Below are 20,868 nucleotides of genomic sequence, written 5' to 3'. Positions count from 1 at the left end.
AGGGCAAAGGGGGACCTGCTTCATCATTCCGATGTCTTCTTTTTTCCATAGATACATTCTCAGGGCTTGATGCAGATGTGGCGGGAACTACAGAGTCATATGTGATATATGATGGAGGTAAAAGTCCTTTTCTGAAGTTCTTTGAATCCCTTTCCTTTCTGCACTGTGATCTGATAGCATAGAGCCAACACTCAGGTCTAAATACATCTGAACAAGAAAATGTAGCTTGCTGTTCTGTTTTTAGTACTCTCAGGCTCTCAGAGCAACAACCACCTATTATTTCTATTATTATTATTATTATTATTATTATTATTATTATTATTATTATTATACCACTGGCCTTAATCAGTAGATCTCACAACATAAAAATAAAAGATAAAAAACACAAAATATGTAATAAAAAAGAATAAAAACAAACCAATAATTCCCACTCCCACAACACATTTTAAAGTGTATTGGATGGATGTCAATCAGCCAAAGGCCTGGTTGAAGAGAGGAATGTTTTGCCCAGCGCCTAAAGGTGTATAATGAAGACACCAGCCAAACTTCCCTGGGGAAAGCATACAACAAATGGGGAGCCACTGCAGAGAAGGCCTGTTTTCATGTTGCCACTCTCCAAACCTCTCGTGGAGGAGGCACATGATGAAGGTCCTCAGAAGATGATCTCAGGGTCCAGGTAGGTTCATATGGAGAAAGGTACTGGGTACCTAGAGGTACTGGGGTCCTGAGCCATTTAAGGTTTTATAGGTCAAAACCAGCACTTTGAATTGGTCTCAGAAACTAATTGGCAGCCAGTGCAATTGGGCCAGGATTGGAGGAATATGTTCAAATTGTCTTGGCTCGGTGAGCACCATCAGAAGTGATGGTGGCAGGTCCACTTGTGTAATGAGGAGCTTTTATTTAAAAACAAAGAAACCTGAAATTGATTGATGGATTTCATGTTGAAACAAGGATCTGCTCTGATGTAGAAAGGACTGGGCTTATTCCAACAGCCAAAGGAATGCATGACTGAGGGTTACTGAAGTCTATCTCCATCCACTGCTTTACTCTTCTGTAACCTTGTGTACAATGCCGCTACCGAACTGACCCTCAGGAGGGGAAGGGGTTGCGGGCTCACGTCCCCACCCACACTCCTGCGGGGCTGACGCCAGCCTCGCGGGAAACAGGGAATTCCCTTAATTAGCATTCTCCGCAGCATCAGCCAATCGGCTGGCGTTGGGGGTGGGCCGATCTAAGGCCACTTAAGGTCGGGGCGACCCTGGCTCGCCCCTTTTCTCCGCTTCAGCAGCTGCAGTTTCCCACCCACCCGCCCTTTAGGTTTGCCCTTGACTTTGCTATGGGCTTCGGCTGGTCGCCGCAAGGGGCCTGGTAGGAGTTTTTCCATTTGGCTAATTGGCTGAAATTTTAAGCCACTTGGTTTTTTCGCCTACCTCGTAGCAAAACATCACAACTCCTTGGTTTTGGCGGTTAGGCATTGGCCGGGGTATTGTCATGCAAATGAGGTTGGGGGGGAGGATTGCCATCACCTCCCCCAAGGCTTGAAGGGTAGTTCGTTAAAGGACTCCGAGGGGCGTCGCCTCGTCCGAAACCTACGGAGGCTAGGGCCTAAAGCGCGCCCCCGAGCGGTAACCCCTTGGGGAGCGCCCAGGGATATGCATCTCGGGTGGCTCCCCCTGTTGGTGCTTAACCCTTCCCGGTTAGACCGGTTAGTCTCTTAGGGGCCAATGCCTAAAGCCAATACCCCTCTTACCTGTAATCAATAAAGTTGTGGCCATTTTCGCCCATTAACTTAAATTCTTGTGTCCGGTGTCTTTATTTATTCCACCTGTGGGGGGGGGGGGGGGGAATAGCCACGCAAGTGCTTTTCTTTCGACCCAGCTCACTTCATATATTAGAGCTTGGCCAAAGAGGAAAGGGAGGCAGGGAGACAGACTGCAAGAAAGTAAGTCTTAGGCTTAGGGGTAGCAGGTGGGTAGTTTAGTTAGCTAGCTAATTCATTGAATTTCTGAATTGCTAACCACAACAGACAGTCCTGAAGCAATTTACAAGAATTGCTGTCAACATTTGACCTACGTCTTCTTTCTGCATAAGGGGGAAAGATCCAGGTTATTTTTTTTTAAATATAAAACCTGATCTTATGATTTATCTGTTTCTCAGTTTAGTCTTATTTACCAAATCCTAGTTCTTTCAGAGTTTTTGTAGCAGGTATTCAGTTAAATATTGCCAAATAGAGGGCATGCATCACCCAAAGGAAGTGTGAAAAAGACACACATTTGCGTAAAGTGTGCATATACTAATATAAGGTAAAGGTAAAGGTATCCCTGCCCATACGGGCCAGTCTTGACAGACTCTGGGGTTGTGCGCCCATCTCACTTAAGAGGCCAGGGGCCAGCGCTGTCCGGAGACACTTCCGGGTCACGTGGCCAGCGTGACATCGCTGCTCTGGCGAGCCAGAGCCGCACACGGAAACGCCGTTTACCTTCCCGCTGGTAAGCGGTCCCTATTTATCTACTTGCACCCGGAGGTGCTTTCGAACTGCTAGGTTGGCAAGCGCTGGGACCGAGCAGCGGGAGCGCACCCCGCCGCAGGGATTCGAACCGCCGACCTTTCGATCGGTAAGTCCTAGGCGCTGAGGCTTTAGTACTGTAATATGAATAAAAGTACAGTACATCTCAGCACAAGACTATGGCCACGTGTACTTGCTCAGTGTGTTGTCCACATGCTAAATGTGGATGGGCAATTTCAAGGCTCCTTCTTTTCTCCCTTCGACTGGGCAGGCCTCATGCAGAGGATGTCTTCAAATAGAAGACTGCCCTCTGTAAAGTAGGGCACATGGTCACCCTGTTTCAGAATAGTATCCTTGGGCATGACCCAATTTTATTTATTTCATTGCAACATATGTACACTGCCTTCCTCCCCATGAACAACATTTGAAGTAACTAACAACAAGTGCTTAAGACAAGCCATTCAAACAAGCACAAAGGGAAAAGTGGATTAAGAGATGCAAAACAAAGCAGCAGGAAAGCAATGTTGCCAATAAAGCAAGTCACCACAAATTAAAACAGTCCCAGCTGCCCAACTGCCAAAGCTAAGCAGACACAACTTGGGCAGAACGAGAAAGGAAATCCCAAAAGCCCAGGTACACAGGACAGCCTTTGTTTGGCATCTAAGGAAAATAGAGAGAGGACCAGGGTAGGGAGAAAGCAGAAACTTGATTCAGTTCACATTTGCGGACCCAGTTGCAGTGCCATCCACCCCTCGCTGATAACTAGATAACTAGACTCAGGCAAACACTGCGCTGCAGAAGCAATGCACGGCTAACCTTTTATGTGTTGCTGGCTTGGCGTGGCGTGGCAGTGGGCAGTAGCTGGCTGGCCAGCAAGGAATTCCCTCACAACCTGGGTCCTAATTGGCCCATTTGAACCTGGCTTACTGTGCAGGAAGTTACGCCCCCATAACTGTGCTGGCAGTGGAGGGAAATCTCCACCAGCCAGTGACCATGTGCTGGGAAAGAGGTGGAGAGCGAGGGTCTGCAACAGACACCCGGCCGGAAAGCGGTGAGCGCCTGTTACAGGAGAACTTACCTGATTTGCACTTTCAGAAACAATATGCGAACTGAAACACAGTTGGCTCTTCTCCAAATTTTGCAGCGCAGTTCTCCAGCATAAAAGTCCACATATTAGTGTAGAAAAGATTAACATGCATTATATTAGGGGAAATGCTTTGCAAAAATGATCACATAATACAAACATGTATGTTGGGAAAAATTCACTGAGGAATTTTCATAAGGATGTTCCTTTGATGCCCCTCATCCTCTTTCTTATGTAGATTATGAGCTTTTTGAAACCACTTTGGCGCCCACAACCACCACAACCACTGCCGCGACCACCACCACCACAGAAGCATTGCCCGAGTTCAGTGTGGTGGGCTCGGATCCTCTGTTAGAATATGATGCTGCTGGAAAGAGGCGTTTCAGTGGTAAGCAATCAGTAAGATTCAAAGAATCACGTGTTATCATGTTACTACTGTATCCTGTATGTTGTCACTAAGCAAGGTGTTTTAGGAGGGAAGTGGCTATGAGTTATTTATTGCTTAGGATCTAGTAGCTAAATTATGGAAGCAGTCCCCCTTCTCAAAAGATAAGCAAACCCTCAGTTAAAGAACCTTTGAGGGGGGAAAGACACATTATGTTCACAAGCAGACTGACACATGGTAAAAGATTTTGATGACGATTAACCTTTCTTTATAAGGGTGTTGCTCTCACCCCTTGATCATTTGGTCAGTATGCCAAATTCTAACAGTACTTGGAAGAGAAATCAGCTGAAGAAATGCTGTCTTTAAGAAGAAGGAAACACATAATGCAGAAGATCTATTCTCGAATGGTCCAAATAGGGACACTTAAGTTAGAAATAGTGAGTGTGTGCATGTGTGCATGTTCCCACATTCTGATAGGGAAATATTTTCCTAAAATCAATATTCACGCCATATGCAAATGCAGAAACTATTGACTTATAGGAAAAGAGATGGTCTATGCAGAAAGAAAGGTATGAATGATTCTCAGTCCTACATTTGCACTTCACCAGGCAAGTCATTTCCCCTCTTTTGAAACTGATTCAGCTTCATCTGGACTTAAATAGGTTTTATTGCTACACTTCTGCTCCAAAGTCAACCTTCCTGGAAGGGAGAAGCTAGAAAGTAATGACCTGAGTTTCATAGGATTTTCTTAACAGAAAGCAAACCATACTCATAAGAGAGAGAGAGAGAGAGAGAGAGAGAGAGAGAGAGAGAGAGAACAAACATAGAGTCGGAGATATTAAGATATTAAGACACTCTGCGTCTTGGTTTAATTGCAAACATCTGATACCCTGTTGTTTGAAATAATGTGTATTTGTTTCATTAAAGTTTGCTACATAATGTGGAATGAAGCACTCCTTTGAATTTCTAGTTTAGGCCTATAAGGAAAAGCCTTTTTTAAGGTGGGGGAGGAGAGAGAAATATTAAGATTTTGCAACAGTGGTTAGGACAAATCTTATCTCTGGGTTAAAAGTCCCATTGTACAAAAAAGGAAAGGGGAGCAGCACCAAAAGTAGCTGAAGAAACAAAGAAGGAAGTAAACACTGGGGTGACAATAAAATTTCCCAACAGGGGTAACAGTTACAGATTCCTCAAAGTTCTCAATTGTGAGAAGGCATTGCTTTATTTTTATTTCATAAAATTTGTATACCACTTGATTGTAAAAACAAAAAGAAGCATTTTACACAAAGCTCAATGTCCTTTTTTTATGGGCAGGTGCTTGCAAAGTATGCACTTTGTCTCCTTTCCTCCTCACCCGCTTTGGAAATAGCCAATGGAGGCCTCTGTGTCCTTGAAGCCCCAACTGGGCATTCTGCTTTGGGCTATCAATCTGTTTCTATTGTAAATTTTGGCAATTCACAACTGAACTGAGCAGCAGCGAGGCTTGCTTCTGGTGTGCTGTTCACAGAAATGGAAATGTTCACAGAAATGTTATGGATAGGCTTTGAAGTGTTGCTCCTCCTCAAACTGACGACAGACATTCTGCAGCCCCTGATTCTTCCCGACAGTGGTGATTGATGAGGGCTCTGCAGGGACAATGATGTAAAATGTCCACCCCAGAGTCCTTAGATGTCACTTGGCAGAGTTAGTGACCTAATTAGTGTGTATATATATATGTATATATATATATATATATATATATATATATATATATATATATATATATAGTCATAAAATGGTTTTATACCAATCTAGACTTTGACTAGCTGTTCAGCTAATCTCTTTTGAGCAGTTGACTGGCCTCCCTCTCCTCTCCTGGACAGGGTTTCTCAGTCATTTGGGAACAGAGAGCCCTTGGAGTGTCTAAAGATAAATACATGACACATTCTGGAAAATAGCTCCCTGGAGGGCATGAAATCTAACAAGATAAACTAAGAACATTGCTCTTATATAAACATTTCAAGGCATTTAAGGGGAGAAAGAGGAAAAAATTACCCATCTAGCAAAATCTGTAAACTGTCGCTGAATAAACATTTCCAGTGACTACAGTAAAACATCTTTCAACTTGAAGATGACCTTTGAGGGAATAAATGTGCCTATTAATTCCTGAGCAAAGTTGGAGTGAGCATCATGTTGTTATAAAATAGAAATACAATTTATAGATTGTATACCAAATGTTCATTCACATGTGTGTGGTTTTTTTTTTTTGGGGGGGGAGACATTAATAGGCCTTGAGGGGGGCCAATATGGTTCTCCTCCATACCAGTTTGTATTCCTTTTCTCTCTTTCTTTCTTTTTAGTGTGGCTAATGTCTGTTTGCTATCACTGTTTCCCCTGACTACTGCATTTTCAGTGCCATTTTATGCCCTCCTTTCCTTGAAATGATCCCAACCAATCAGTAAGTGCAGCGGTGTTACTGAATGCAGACAAAGCTGAGGCAGAGCGAAGTCAGTGTACCATACAGAGGTCACTTGGCTGATCCAAATGACACAGGAACAGGTTGCTTATCCTCTAAGTTAGCAGGCCACTTTAGAAGGTGCAGAGTCTTACCCCCACTACTATTCCCCAAACAGGGATTATGGCATGATCACACTCATTTCATACAGCCTCTTGCTTCTAGGTTGGCAACTGTCGGGGGAGCAAATAGAGTCCCTAAAGCAGCCAGAATTATCCCAGGGGCCACCAGTTGCTGATCCTTCGTATAAAGCATCAGTGCAACATGCCACATTGCTGCTGAGCATCAGAAGCAAACCCTAATATGCACCAGTTCCTTGTTGCTCTCCATCTATTGCCATCAGAATGTGGCTTAGTCACAATGAATATTTGTCATGCTGGTGGTTTCCTCAGCACTAGGTTTATGTGCCTTCTCATACCGCTCTAGGAGCTTTCCAGATGGCATCACTCTGTATCCTTGAAAATTTTAGCAAATGGTAGGAAAATACACAAATTCTAAATCCAGGAAATGAATGTCTAATTTATAGTGTTTAAAAAACAAATGTATACTTTATCTGGTTTGCAGTTTCAATACACTGGAAAAAATTCTTTTGAACGTCGGGAATTCTTTTTTTAATAATCCATCTGTCTGTACAGACTTTTGGAGTGAATATTCTCTTTCTCTGTCTCTTCCAGCTCCTTATGTGACTTATCTAAACAAAGACCCAGCAGCTCCTTGCTCTTTGACAGAGGCACTAGAACACTTCCAAGTGGAGAGCCTGGCCGAGCTCATACCCAGTGACCTAAAAGGCATAGAGATGCGTCCTCGGAATGCCCCTCACAATATCACCATAGTAGCGGTGGAAGGCTGCCATTCCTTTGTGATTGTTGACTGGGCTAAGCCTACTCAGGGGGATCTGGTCACAGGTACAGTTATTCCATTTCCTGGCCATTAATATTGGACTGGGAACTGCTGGTTGTTTTGTCTTGCACTGCCTACCCAAGCAAAGTCATTTTGCCCAGTGTAAAAGGAAGTAGTGGTAGATGAGGCAACTCTGATCACCACTTCTGGTTTCTGATCAGGTGCAAGGTACAGGGAGCTCAGCACAGTGCGGGTTTGAAGAAGTATTTGGAGTCAAACATGTTTCTAGCTGTTAATACTACAGTTGAATGAAACAGCAACCAATGCTCTGTTTCAGTTTTGGATTTGTCTAGGGGCTGCAAAAAGAATTTGCAGACTACAAAACCTTTCCATAACACCAATGTTATATTATTTGGTGTTTTAAAACTTGCTAACATATTAATGACCGCATGCCAATGTCTCTGGAAATAGATTGATCTAGTTTAAGATTAGGTTAGTGGGTTGGTGATTTCCAGCTTTGTGAAAGCTCAAGAAAAGACTACCAGGTGCATTGGCTCAAAGCCAGCCGAAGAGAAAATAACATATCACAAATGCAATGTGGAATGTAAACAACTAATCCCAATGAAGTGAATAAAGAGCGTATTGTAAGCTGTGAAGGTTGCTGCTGGACATGGACAGGTGGAGCACCTACAAGGTAATTCTGATAACCTGTGTGAAGGTGTGTCTGTCTGGGAGTTGCCAGCAGGCTTAGCTTTCTGCTTCAGTGCAGAAGTAGAAGAAGTGTCAAAGAGTGTACTGTTGAAAGAAGTTGGGATGGGGTGTGAATTTTCCTATGCTGACATCACTCCTCTCCTACAAAGAGCTGAAAGAAAGAAAGAAAGAAACTGCCAGAAGTTAAAGGAGAGGCTAAAAAATGCCCTCTCCTTTCTTTTCACACCTTTTTCACCTCCCTGCCCCAATTCTGTAACTGAAAGTCCTTTTCAAATAAAATTTTGGCTGAGTGATATTTTTCAAATAGTTGAGAAAAGAAGGAAAGTCTTGATGGGCCTTTCTTGGCTCCAGAGGAACTGTCTCCTCTAACAGATTCTTTTTGTTCCTTGGGGATGGAGACAAAGAGCAGGTAGGGGAGTAAATAAGTGTACAAATGGATGATGGACATATTATCTCCTTTCCTTGGCAGGATACTTAGTTTACAGTGCATCTTACGACGACTTCATCAGGAACAAGTGGTCAACTAAGACTGCAGGAAGCACTAATTTGCCCATTGAAAACCTGAAGCCAAATACAAGGTACCGATAGGTTTTCGGAATGTAGTTTGAAATTGTTTGTGGCCTAATGATAAAATAGGTACATACCATACTTTTCCATGTATAAGACTATGTTTTTTTACTGTAAAATAATGTTAAAAATATGGGCTCATCTTGTACACGGAGACTATCTTCCCCCTGTTTTCTTAAATTGGAGTGCCCCAAAATAGGGGGTGTCTTATACATGGGGGGGGGGGTCTTATAGACGAAAAAATATGGTATGTTAGTGTTACGGTATGTTAGTGTTAGTATTTTATGAAAATAGAGTTCAGAAGTCACCAAACCATTGAAAAACCAGACCTGTTGACCTCAAATTTCACCTTGGCTTGTAATGGCTCAACACCAACTCTCTCATCTGCCAGTTCCTCTCCTCCCCTTTCCTTTAATGTACCAAATTGTTGGAGATATATGCATGTTGGGTGGAGGGGAAGCAGTCTATGCTAAAGCTGAAGGCTGCTCATAAACCATTCCAGCATTTCTTCCAATGCGAACTCTGGAAACATATTTTAAAATCCTTCTAATTCATTTAGTGGGGGGGATTCTATGATTTCCAGAGTTCCTGTTGAGTGTGGAGGGTCCATGCATGCTCAGAAACCTTCATTGCTGAGAGCAGAAAAGTTATGGAGGGCCTCACAACTGCTCTTTTTCCATACTTTCCCAGACTTACAAGTTGGGTAGGAGGAAGAAATAAAACTGGCAGATGAGAGGCCTACTAATGCTACAAAGCTGGAGAGGCTTTCACCTGCCTTGCTGTCAATTATGTGTGTGTGTGTGGCTTTTTCTACCTGCCATAACCAATTTCTCCATATGCATCTCCCTAGATGCTAAGATCATCAGAGGCAGTCCTTCTTTGGGTGTTGTTGTCATTTGAGGAGAAGGACCTTGCCTATTGTGATACCCATCTTACCTTTCCTTACAGTATGCCTTTCCTTGGGAGGTCCATTTTTTTGAATCCTTTAGGTGGTTAAAATGATTTTTAAAAACTTTTGAAGTATCTGGTGGCTGCTACTGAGTTTAATTGGTAACTCAACTACCCAAATCACTTTTTTTTTAATCAAGCTCTCAGTACAGCTGGGGCAGAATTATTGTGTTCAGTCTTGAAATTGTATTGGAATTGCCTCCTTTCGGCACTTCTGAATTATAGCAATAACACATCTGTACTGGGAGGAGATACAACCAAAGATCTTGGCAGAGCAACTCCCACTTCATTAAGCTGTTCAAACAAAAGCAGTGACACCCAATATAGGGAAATGGGGCTTTATATGATAGTCCACTGGGTTTATTAAAGTCTCCATTAAAGTGAGTGTATCATCGCTTCAGTCAGAGATTACTGATGTCAAGCTGTTCCTTACGAACCAAGTGGCTTTTAATAGAGAAGCATGGGTATAGGAATACATAGGGGTGGGATGATTATTTTTCTTTGGCACCACCAGCCAATATCACTTGTGTTTTCTCTGAACTCCACAGGCTAAAATAAATACATATCAGAAAAATAGCTCCTCAACCACTGGCAACATTTCTGTAACTGAGCAAACACGAACTGGAAGATGGAGCTCAACTAAAACCATGTGTTCATGAATATGTCCATATTGTGAGGGGACTCTGATTTGGGGAAAGCCAGTTACCAAGGCCGGTTGCAGCACTGAATAACAAGCATTTAGGATTGGGCATATGTATACCTCTCCAAAGTGGATTTCCAAGCTATTGTTTAGGTGAAAGTAAAGCTAAGAAAACTAGGATAGATATTTCAATGCATTCAAATGCTGATGATTTAGTGAAATATATGCTAAAAGGAATACAACAACAATAGGTAGATGCAAGGATTTCCATTGCTTTAATGTAAGATTTAAATGCTTATTATTGTCCTGCATTTGTAAATCCTAATCTGTTTGCAAGACCTTATCTCTGAGGAACTGAACAATTCTGCAAGTCTTGCAAAGCCATTTGCACAGGTGCCTGCACATCGCTTTTGGCTGAGCCATATATTTACCTGCTCCACACCTGGGAACATATATCACATCATGGGGAGATGTAGGGGGCATAGTTAGGCTCTTGGGCTGGAGGTCCCTCACCTCTGAAACATAGGTGTGATCCTATATTGTGAGCAAGACAACTACATCATTCAGTCTTCCTGTTGATGAGAGGGAAAGGATGAGCACTTACTTGGAATTTAACAGGGTAACTGTCATATTGGCAGCCGTTTCTGTAACAGCATCCAGGCTATGGAGCACCTTCCCCATATACATTTACTGGGCACGAAATTTAATATATTTTAGGCACCAAGTGAAAGCTGTTTTCTTTAGTTGAGCTTTGGGTGGGGCTTAACTGTGAATAGTTCTTTAATTATGCCATTTATTCTGGTGGTTTCTGTTTGAGGTGGGTTTTGATTATTTTCTGTTTCATATTTGTATTTGGTTTGAAATATTGGGAATGTTATGTCTGAATGGAATATCAATTGAACTCCTGTATTAAGCTCACCAGGGAGTGAACTTAATGGAAGTGAACTTCTGAGTAGACATATATAGGATTATGCTGTTAGATCTTTTGTACCTAAGCTACTTTGACTACCATTTGATAGCAAGGTGAGATAGAAGCAAAGAATCATAAAGTTGGAAGGGACCCAAGGGTCCTCTAGTCCAACCCCCTGGAATGCAGAAATCTTTTTTAAAAAAAGAAATCAAGGCTATATATCCAACTATATAAATCAGCATTATTACACAGTGGTACCTCGGGTTACATACGCTTCAGGTTACATACGCTTCAGGTTACACACTTTGCTAGCCCAGAAATATTACCTCAGGTTAAGAACTTTGCTTCAGGATGAGAACAGAAATCGTGCTCCAGTGGCACGGCGGCAGTGGGAGGCCCCATTAGCTAAAGTGGTGCTTCAGGTTAAGAACAGTTTCAGGTTAAGAAAGGACCTCCAGAACAAATTCAGGTACCACTGTAGTATGTTTAGTACCTGATTCAACTCTCACCAACTAAAATTAAGGGCTCCTTTTGTGTCCAGTTCCTAGTTTCTCTCTGGTGCTATGAAATCACTTTTTAAAATGTGTTTTTAGAGACAGTAATTAAGCTGAGTGATGTTTTTAAGATCTTGACTCTGGAGGGAGCCATGGTAGAACATTGCTGTTTGGAATAAATTCAAGCAGTTGCAGTTAAATTAAGCACTTGTTTTACACAGTTGTGTGGTGATGTATTTTCATAGGAGAATTAATTATATTACCACTTGCGTGTTCACATTCAAACACAACATTGCCTTGCCTTTCCAACATTCTGGTCTACGACAGAAAGCTTCGAAGGGAAGATTTGTGATGGTGTCTTCTCTGACTTTCCCGGAAAATAATTCATTTCCAGTTGTTGGAATTGGAAAGTGTATACAAATAGAATGCGATTTGCCAAATATGACAGTAAATCATTCAGCGTTTCATTGGCTGCTTAAATTAACCCGCAGCTCTAAGCCACAATATCTACATTGATTCTGGTGGTTTTTTGTCCAGCCTCTGTCTGCATCAGACGAGCCCTTGGGGCACAAGCAAATCAGGATGAATTCCCATTTTCCTATAAGGACCCCTGAGATAAAATAGTGCACATGTCTATCGTCACACATGAAAATGTGCAAAACCTTTGATTACAGGAGTGTATGAAATGTTGCATGTGTGAAATGGTTGTCAGGGTGGAACTGGATGCTATGAGACCTGCCACCACTCTGTGTGTCTCTCCCTTCCATCTGAATTACTTAAAACATTAGCAGAAGCAGGTGCCATGAGTCATCAGCACATTGTGCATTGCTTGTTCTCCCACCAACAGCCAATGAAGCAGAGTGGAGTAGCATGCGGGGCAATGATGTTACCTGCGTCGCGCATTGCATCAAACTTGATGGTAAAAGGGAAAGAGGTACAGCAGTAGCAGTCAGCTCTGTGTCTCTTGTGACATCTAGTTCCTCCTTCAAGCAAAGATTTTAAAGCAGCAATATAAATAAGTGCATGGCTGGGTGCCTAGAAAGCAGCATGGGATTGCTATTTGTTTGCCATTTCAAAAAAAGAAAGAAAGTCCATTGGCAGTTCAGACTCCTGTTTTGTTGTGGGCAAGTCATAGGACTTGGATGTTAAGAGCTCCTGGCAAGCCTGAAGACTTCTAGCGTACGAGCCACTTGGAGCTCTCTTCTAGGATTTAAGCAGACCCAAGTGTTTGCATAATCACACCACTTAATTTTGTGCTCTCATGCATGAAAATTAAGCAGCTGTGCGGCTGCCAAGCGGCTTTCTCATCAACTCAGTCTCTGGTCTCACAAAGCTCTGTGGCCCATCTTCACATCCATTTAGAACACCATGAGGAAGTATTTGTGGCCCATAGTGATTCCCATTGGGCATGGCTAAACTGCTCAGTCAAATAAACCTCACTCAGCTTTTTGTAAATAACATTTGGGGGCACTCTTTTCCTTGGTATTGTCCTCACTGACCAGCAGCAGCTCTCCAGGGTTTCAAATTTTCCTTATCCCCACCTGGAACTCCCAAGGATTGACTTTCCACATGCAAGGCAGACACTTTGCCTCTGAGTTATCATATCAGAATCAACTGAAATATACTCTGAGTCGAGAGTGGATTTCATGCTTTTTATTCAGCTCATAGTGGTGAGGAGGAATGAAAGTTTCCCCAAAATATCTGCTTTATATACATTATTTACACAATGGGCTGCACGTGATTGGCTAATTCTGGGATTCTCCTATAGGCCAATCAGGTTGTGGATTCACTTCCACCTGGAGCTGGATTGGGTGGCTCCTTTGGACCAATCATACTGCTGCATTGTTCTAGGACCAATCATACTGCTGCATTTTGGACCCTATTCAACTCAGTACATAACATCAACCATCTTGGCTCTGTCTTGTACCAGAGCCTGAGATTCTTGCAGTAAATATGTCATAATTTAGACCAGGAGCAGGCAACCTGTGGCCTTCCAGATGTGGCTGAACTCCCATCAACTTTAGCTGTTGGCCATGCTTTCTGGAGCTGATAGGAAGTGTGGCTCTGCAGCAACTGGTTGGCGACATCATCCCCGCCCCCGGCATAGACATTCATCATGGTGGACAATCATTCGGCAAAAGCTGCTGCTAGAGAGAGGTTGTCTGCGGTGGTGCTGGGTGGACAGGCAGTCGCACCTGCTCCTTCCACTCTGAGCAAAACGTATCCTCCTAGGTATCCTCCTAGGTAGCGTTTGAATTCAAAGTGCACAGAGCCATATCGCCATCCCTCATCACTTCCCCAGATTTGGGGAGCATGAAAGGTGGTGCTGGAGGCCTTGGGCAACTTTTCCTCTCTTGCCATATACTACTTCAAAGGGATATGGTGGAGATAACATGAGATAATCCCCTATATAACACTCTGAGTTCCTTGGGGGCAAGGCAGCCTAGGAATCTGATAGACAGAGAAATGAAATGTGGTGGGCTCCCATCCCAACATTAAGGGGATATAGCTGGTTGCTTTGAGTCCCAGCTTGCACTCCTTGAGCTGCGGAAAGCCCGTTCAGCCGCAGAAAAGAATGAGGGCCTATGTTTAAACCGCTGGTGAATGTTTCCACATTGCAATGGACTGTGTCAGGGAAACAAAGGGGAAGAAAAGAAAACATAGCTCTCCTCCGTTCCAAGCTTTTATGTGGTTTTCGTCTGCCACAGCTAGGATTACATGGAGAAGAAAGTTATGAGGGGGTTGTTTTTATTTTCCCTGCAGGCATCACACGGCCCTTAATTACATTCAGATCAGTTTGCAGACAAGTGGAAAAAATAATTAAACGTTGGTCATGAGAAAAGGAGTTAGAAAGACTTGTGGCATAAAGATCTATAACTCTGTTGATGTTCACTGTGTGCCAGATAGGGACAGGGGAATAATTCAGATGACACCATCTACTAAAAAACAAACAAACAAACAAACAAACAAACAAACCTTTAAGCAATCCCTTCTTCTTTGTGAGAACATAAGAAGAATCCTGCTCGATCAGTACAAAGGTGTCATCCTGTTCTCGCAGTGGCCACCCAGATGCCTATGGGAAGTTAGCAAGCAGGACATGGGTGCAAGAGCACTCTCCCACTCTTGATCCCTAGCGACAGATATTCAAAGCCATGCTGCTTCTGACACTGGAAATCCTATCTATCCTTGATTAGTAGCCAATGATAGCCTTGTCCTCTATGAATTTGTCTACCCTCTTTTCAAGCCTTGGTGGACCCAACTGAATACATCCCTCCATTGTGAGAAATACGGTACCTATTTCTTCCTACTCTTGGCTTCCTGTTCTTTAACTAGTCACCAGTCAATAAGAAGATTTCTCCTCTTCCCGTTAGTTTTGCTCATGAGGGAGTCTATCAAAAGCTTTTTAAAAGTCCAAGTAAACAGTGTCTACACACACACCCAAACCACATGCCTGATGACACTTTTTGAATTGCTGTTGCTGCTGCGCATGAAACTAGATTCTAGTACATTGGCTTTAACTTGGCTTCATCTGAAGTGGTTCTCACCACGTTAGAAATGCATAATGAAAAAAATGGAGTGGGTCCCAAAATACTGTACGTGTTAGAGCTAAAGCTGGGTTTCAGGTCTGAAAAGGTTGAAGGCTACTGATCTTTTGCAGGTAGGTCAGAGTTTGATGATGAAGAAGAAAACGAATAGCTTGTTTTTCATTATTTTACAATACCCATAGGCATATGTAATAAATTAATACAGTGGAACGTCGGTTTTAGAATGTAATCTGTTCCAAAAGACCGTACAACTTCCAAAATGTTCAAAAACCAAGGATCAATGGGCGGTTGGCAAAATCGATTGAAAAAATGAAGAAATGTGCCTCAAAAGCCATTTGACTTCCAAGGTGCGTTCGAAAACGGAAGCAATTACTTCCGGGTTTTTGGCATGTGGGTTCCAAATTGTTCGGCTTCTGAGACACTCAAAAACCGAGGTTCCACTGTACAGCAATATTTTTAAAAATCAAATAAACCAGAACTATGCACTGAGAGGAATCCAAAGTACTGGTTGGTCCTGGGTACCTGAAGATTTGCCTATCTTCTCCAGGCACCCTTGCTGAGTGGAGTATGGCAGGTGCTTTCTTAAGGAAGGGCATCTCTAGGAAGAATATTCCACACTTGGTGCTCCATCACCAAGAAGGATAGCATCCTTGTCACCACATGCCAGGACTATAACTCAGTGGCTATGAGGCTAATCAATAAAGGGCACAGGCATGTACAGAACACCTATGCCTTCCCAGTGAGGAAGCTCTGTGTTTAATACAACAGTATTCATTAGTTTTTGCATTATATGATTCCTAGTAATGGTGATGGATGATTAATAAATGTAGATTATATCTTGATTTTTTAAATTTTTATTTCATTTACATTCCTAAGAAGTGGGGTATGGGTCGATGACAACTTTATATGCTCGACAAGGGGTCATTGAATGCAGAAGCTTGTGAAACCCTGATGTAGACGAGGCTGAGCTTTTTGGGCCAATGACTTAACTCAGCATAAGTCAACTTTCTACGTTCCTAACTTCTAGAAGGGCAAAGACACTCAGAACAGGGTTATGAAGACCCTAAAGTATGGGCAGGTTCCTAAGAGGAAAGAGGAAATATACATCAATAGGAAAGGAGCATGTCTATAAGACACACACAGCAAGGATGATCCTAGTGTGAGACCACCAAACGTCGCCCTCCCAGGGTTTGCATAACCACTTCTAACCCCATGGATTTTCTGTCATATTTCCATTGGCACTAGAAGCAACACAATGGAATTTTTGGTTATTATAGCAAGTTAGTCCTTTTCTTTGGGGATATAAGAATAGGCAGGGGATTAGCTTTTCAGATAGTTGAGGGTGGCATGATAGGACCACTATAGCATACTTCTACACATTCATTTCATAAAGAATCATATATTTTGTATTTTTACTGGGTTGTTGTTGTTTTTTGCAGCACATGCCATAAGCATTGTCTCCTCTATCATACCACCTTCAGCTCTCTGAAAAATGCCTTGTCTTAGTAATAGCCTGGAGGCCTAGCACTCGGAATGGTAATTGTCTTAGGTTTTTCTAGGCAATGCAGCATTTAACCTAGTTAGAAGCTGAAAGGAATATTGCCAAGGGAAATAATCCAAGTTTTGGTGGCATTTTCCCTGCCTGAGCCAGTCAGTTAGGAAGGTCATGTGGTTTGAAGCCTTCAGGGGATGCTGTTCTTTTGGCAAGACTTGCATTTGGATAAGAAGCAAATGAAGTGGCCAAATCGATGCTGGTAATTAGAGAACGCCAGTGGTTTTTTCTTGTTGGGGTGGGAAGAGTGTGTGTGTCTGCAAGTGCAGAATCCAGCAAGACTTGTTTTAATAGCACCCAGTGACCTGGAGTTGCAAATTGAGTTCCTTGATGCATGTCAGGTGATAGATTTTCCGCAGCCTCCCCCTATTGGATCAGAGGGCCGGCCATTTATCATAGCACCCCCAATGCTCAATTCATATTAAAAAACGCAATATATATTAAACAGTTCTCCAAGCAATATGTGCTTTGAGTAATTAGGGTTGGTTTTTTTTTTAACTATTGACATTTTGGTTATGGTACAATAATAAAATGAGCAGATCATCTGGCCCATTGCCTTTGTACCATTCACAGGGTTTCATACGGCTAGTAGTATACGCAATGGAAACTCTTGTTTCCATTGTCATTTTCTTCGAGTGTTTCCTTGTGGGTGGGGAATTCTGCACACTGCTTAATCTTCTCTTGCCCTGTGTGAGGTGGAAGCTTTATCAGAGTGGTAGAAGGAACCAGTATCATATTCTGCCCCAGCTAAAGTGTTTCTGATTGCTTGCTGTTTGATTGGATGAATCAATCTGTGATTCTTGTCAGTTATGTGCACCCATTTACATTAGCACAACATGGGGTTCACCTGCCTTGTGTTAGTTCCAATTGTTAAAATTCATGTTCTGAGGAAATCCGGCTTCTCCAGTGTGGTTGTTGTGGTTGGCTTTAGCTTGTACCTTTTGTGTTTCTGGTTATCTGTGAATCATTCTTCTGCACTGAGCATGTGTTTACAGCTACAGTTGAAGTATTTCTCCACTTCAGGATAACAAGTTACATGCTGTAGTGTATTTTCTGATGTTTTCTTTTTAAGCTCCTTTGTAATTTTGACAGCAGATTCAGCTCCATTTAAATTGACTGTTGTACAGGGAAGTAGTCGTGTTGCAAAATTCCCAATCTTTGGGAAAGTGGCGGTTTATTAAATGGATAGCTTGTAGTCCACTATTCAGAATCTCAGCCTGGACTGAGAAGTGTTTCAGTTAAACACGTTGTAAATTTAAACAGGGAAAACAGGTAGAGAAAAATGGGACTTTATGTCGCCATCTGGTAGTGGGAAGTTCTACCGCATATAAAAAAGGCAAAGGTAAAGGACCCCTGACAGTTAAGTCCAGTCGCGAACGACTCTGGGGTTGCGGTGCTCATCTTGCTTTACTGGCTGAAGGAGCCAACGTTTGTCCGCAAACAGTTTTTCCGGGTCATGTGGCCAGCATGACTAAGCCGCTTCTGGCGAAACCAGAGCAGCGCACGTAAACTCTGTTTAGCTTCCCGCCAGAGCAGTACCTATTTATCTACTTGCACTTTGACGTGCTTTTGAACTGCTAGGTTGGCAGGAGCAGGGACCGAGCAATGGGAGCTCACCCCGTTGCGGGGATTCGAACCGCTGACCTTCCAATCACCAAGCCCTAGGCCCAGTGGTTTAGACCACAGTGCCACCCGTGTCACCACTCTATCACATATAAAACACATATAAATGGCTTTTTCTTTAGCAGTCTAGCTGAGTCCAAAGTCTGCCAAGTCTGTACACATGCCTTTGTCTCTCTCTGGTTACCTTTAGTATCTGATAGTCTACCCAGTTCCCCAGAACCTGGTATGAAGCAATTACTGCTACATTTTGGAAAGAAATGCATCCTGACCTTCCTTCAAGCCCAATGGCCCAGCTAGCTACAAATTCTGATCTGCACTATTGGATAGCTATAGGGTGCAGTAGGATAGTTTCCTCATCAGAATTGTGGACTTAGATCTAGATAAGCTACCTTTCTACAATGTAAATTGTGACATTTCCTTGTATGGTGAACCACAAGGGCCAATGCACTTTAGATACAATGTCACACAGCGACTATCTGTTTGACATTTCCCTAACTTCATTATCATAAATGGATTTAGTGCCATTTTCATGGATGGTTGTGTTCTCTCTGCCCTTCTCTTTCTCTTCTTTAGGTATTACTTTAGAGTCCAAGCAAAGAATCCCTATGGTTACGGACCTATAAGCTCCTCATTCTCCTACATCACAGAATCAGGTATGCTTTCACAGATGTGAACATTTTACCTCCATGCTATGGAATTATGTTCTTGCTTTTAAAAACTTCCACTGATTTCAGAAAATCCCAGACTTTCACTAATTATATTTGTAAAGAACAAGACCTGACATTCTTGCAGTGTTCCTCCCTGCTAATGTTTTCCCAACTCTGCCTGAAGCTACAGGGCAGGTTGCCATAGTTGAAAATCTAAAAATACTCCATGAAATGTATAGAATAATATTGTTTAAGCCCCTTGAATATAACCAAGTGAGTAGAAAGAGTGCAGGAATCATTGTGATTTTGGAAACGAATGAAGGAAGACTAGGTTTTGATGGAAGAAAGTGGTTAAGGAACAGGTTACTATAGGACCCAATATACAGTATAGGCCCCAATAGTAGAGCGTAGGTGAAGAGAGAATTGAAAAAAAGAGAATTAGCCCCAAAGAAGACAACTGGAGGTGGGATGTATTGTAGACAAGGTTGTATTTCAAGGTCACTAAATCTAGCAGCAAAGTCAAAGGAATTAAAGCAAGGGCAGCCATCATGGTGCCTTCCAGTTGTTTTGGACTGCACTCCCATAATTTCTGACCACTGGAAATTCTGGCTGGGACTGATGGGCACCATGTTGGCTACCCCCGAATTAAACCATGCATGTGTTTGGGATTTCTGCCAAAGAATCAAAGCTCAAGAGTCAACCTTTATGGTAAATATGGGTCAGTCAGTACATTTGATGGTTGCCATTATCCCACCTCTGTGCTAATCCCACAGACAGGAAGTGCTCACATTAGGTTGCTGGATGTATGAACCAGCTCTGCCTTTTGAAATAGAAAAGATGGAGACAGGGCGGATGGAGACAGGCTTGTTGGGCAGGCAATAAAGCAGAGAACAGGGACAAAGAATACCCAGGAGCAAGATAATTTGGTGGTATGGGGGATCAGAACAGAAAGGAATCTCCCAGGATCATTCAAAAGCATGTGGCTAATTCATAGATTATTCCTCCTGATTGCATGCTGACAAATGGTGTAGGCATGCATGGAAAAGTAAAGCATGGTTTTCAGCAGGTGATAGAAGCAGTAGCTTGTACAATCCAGAGGTTCAGCATGAACCTTGCAGAATCAAGATGACATGTCAGGGTTCCAATCATCCTCTGCCAAATGGGAGGAAGTAGGTCATGTAGCTTTTTCCATTTCTAGTAGAGGAAGCCAATTCTTAACTAACATTTCTGACTAGTTCCTTGTGCAGGCCAATTGTCTTCAGAGCTGCCTGGTGTGAACTTGGATATCATTGCCCTGAGAATTGGGAGGTTAAATTAAAAAAAAATAAAAAAGGATGTTGAGTGTGCCTTTGCTAAATTGGTGAGACACTTAAAATTAGTTTTTTAATTGTGAGCAGCTGAGCAGCTGGAGGTAATTGTCTGGAAGGAATATAGGAAACAATTTTCCATTTCAGTTTTTTACTCTTTTGGTTGAAGCTTGTTCCCGTTTCATAATGGCGATATTTCTTTGACAAGGCTTTTTAAAGAGGTTCTTTTCTTTTAAAGCATAGTTAAATATTTTATTCCTTTTATTTTTGCTGGGATGGTTGCTCAAAGGCCAGCCAGCACAGTTAAACATCAAAATACAATGTGTTGATCCCTTAACAAACTCAGGATAATCATTGGCCATTACTGCCACAGACTTGGGCCCTCCAATAAGTTGTTTTTTATTCCTGTTCACCCCCTAAACCTGATTCTAGAGTTCCTGCCATAGAATTTATAGGCACTTTTAGCTATCAAAATGGTGTTCTTGAAGTTAAAAACTTCAAAATCAAGTAAAACGTTTTATATAATGGATTTATAGGAGGGCTGTAACATTTAAACGATTAATAGTTCAGTCCTGTACTTGTCTACTTAGAAGAAGGTCCTATTGAGTTCAGTGG

The 20,868-nt window shown here is 42.4% G+C and overlaps 1 protein-coding gene across 1 annotated transcript in view; it reads left to right on the top strand.

Annotated features, from left to right (window-relative positions):
• FNDC1 (fibronectin type III domain containing 1) overlaps window positions 1–20,868 on the top strand; it is a 95,356-nt gene that overhangs the window by 62,814 nt on the left and 11,674 nt on the right. The window contains exons 11-15 of the mRNA XM_079971145.1: window positions 52–117; window positions 3,829–3,978; window positions 7,144–7,374; window positions 8,490–8,598; window positions 18,873–18,952. Of these exons, the coding sequence (XP_079827271.1) occupies window positions 52–117; window positions 3,829–3,978; window positions 7,144–7,374; window positions 8,490–8,598; window positions 18,873–18,952 (636 nt within the window). The remainder of the gene's footprint in view (window positions 1–51; window positions 118–3,828; window positions 3,979–7,143; window positions 7,375–8,489; window positions 8,599–18,872; window positions 18,953–20,868) is intronic.

This window comes from Podarcis cretensis, assembly GCF_951804945.1.
Source record: "Podarcis cretensis genome assembly, chromosome: 3".
NCBI classification, from domain to species: Eukaryota; Metazoa; Chordata; class Lepidosauria; order Squamata; family Lacertidae; genus Podarcis; species Podarcis cretensis.
The sequence above is the reverse complement of the archived record's forward strand: the minus strand, read 5'-3'. Positions and strand labels throughout refer to the sequence as shown.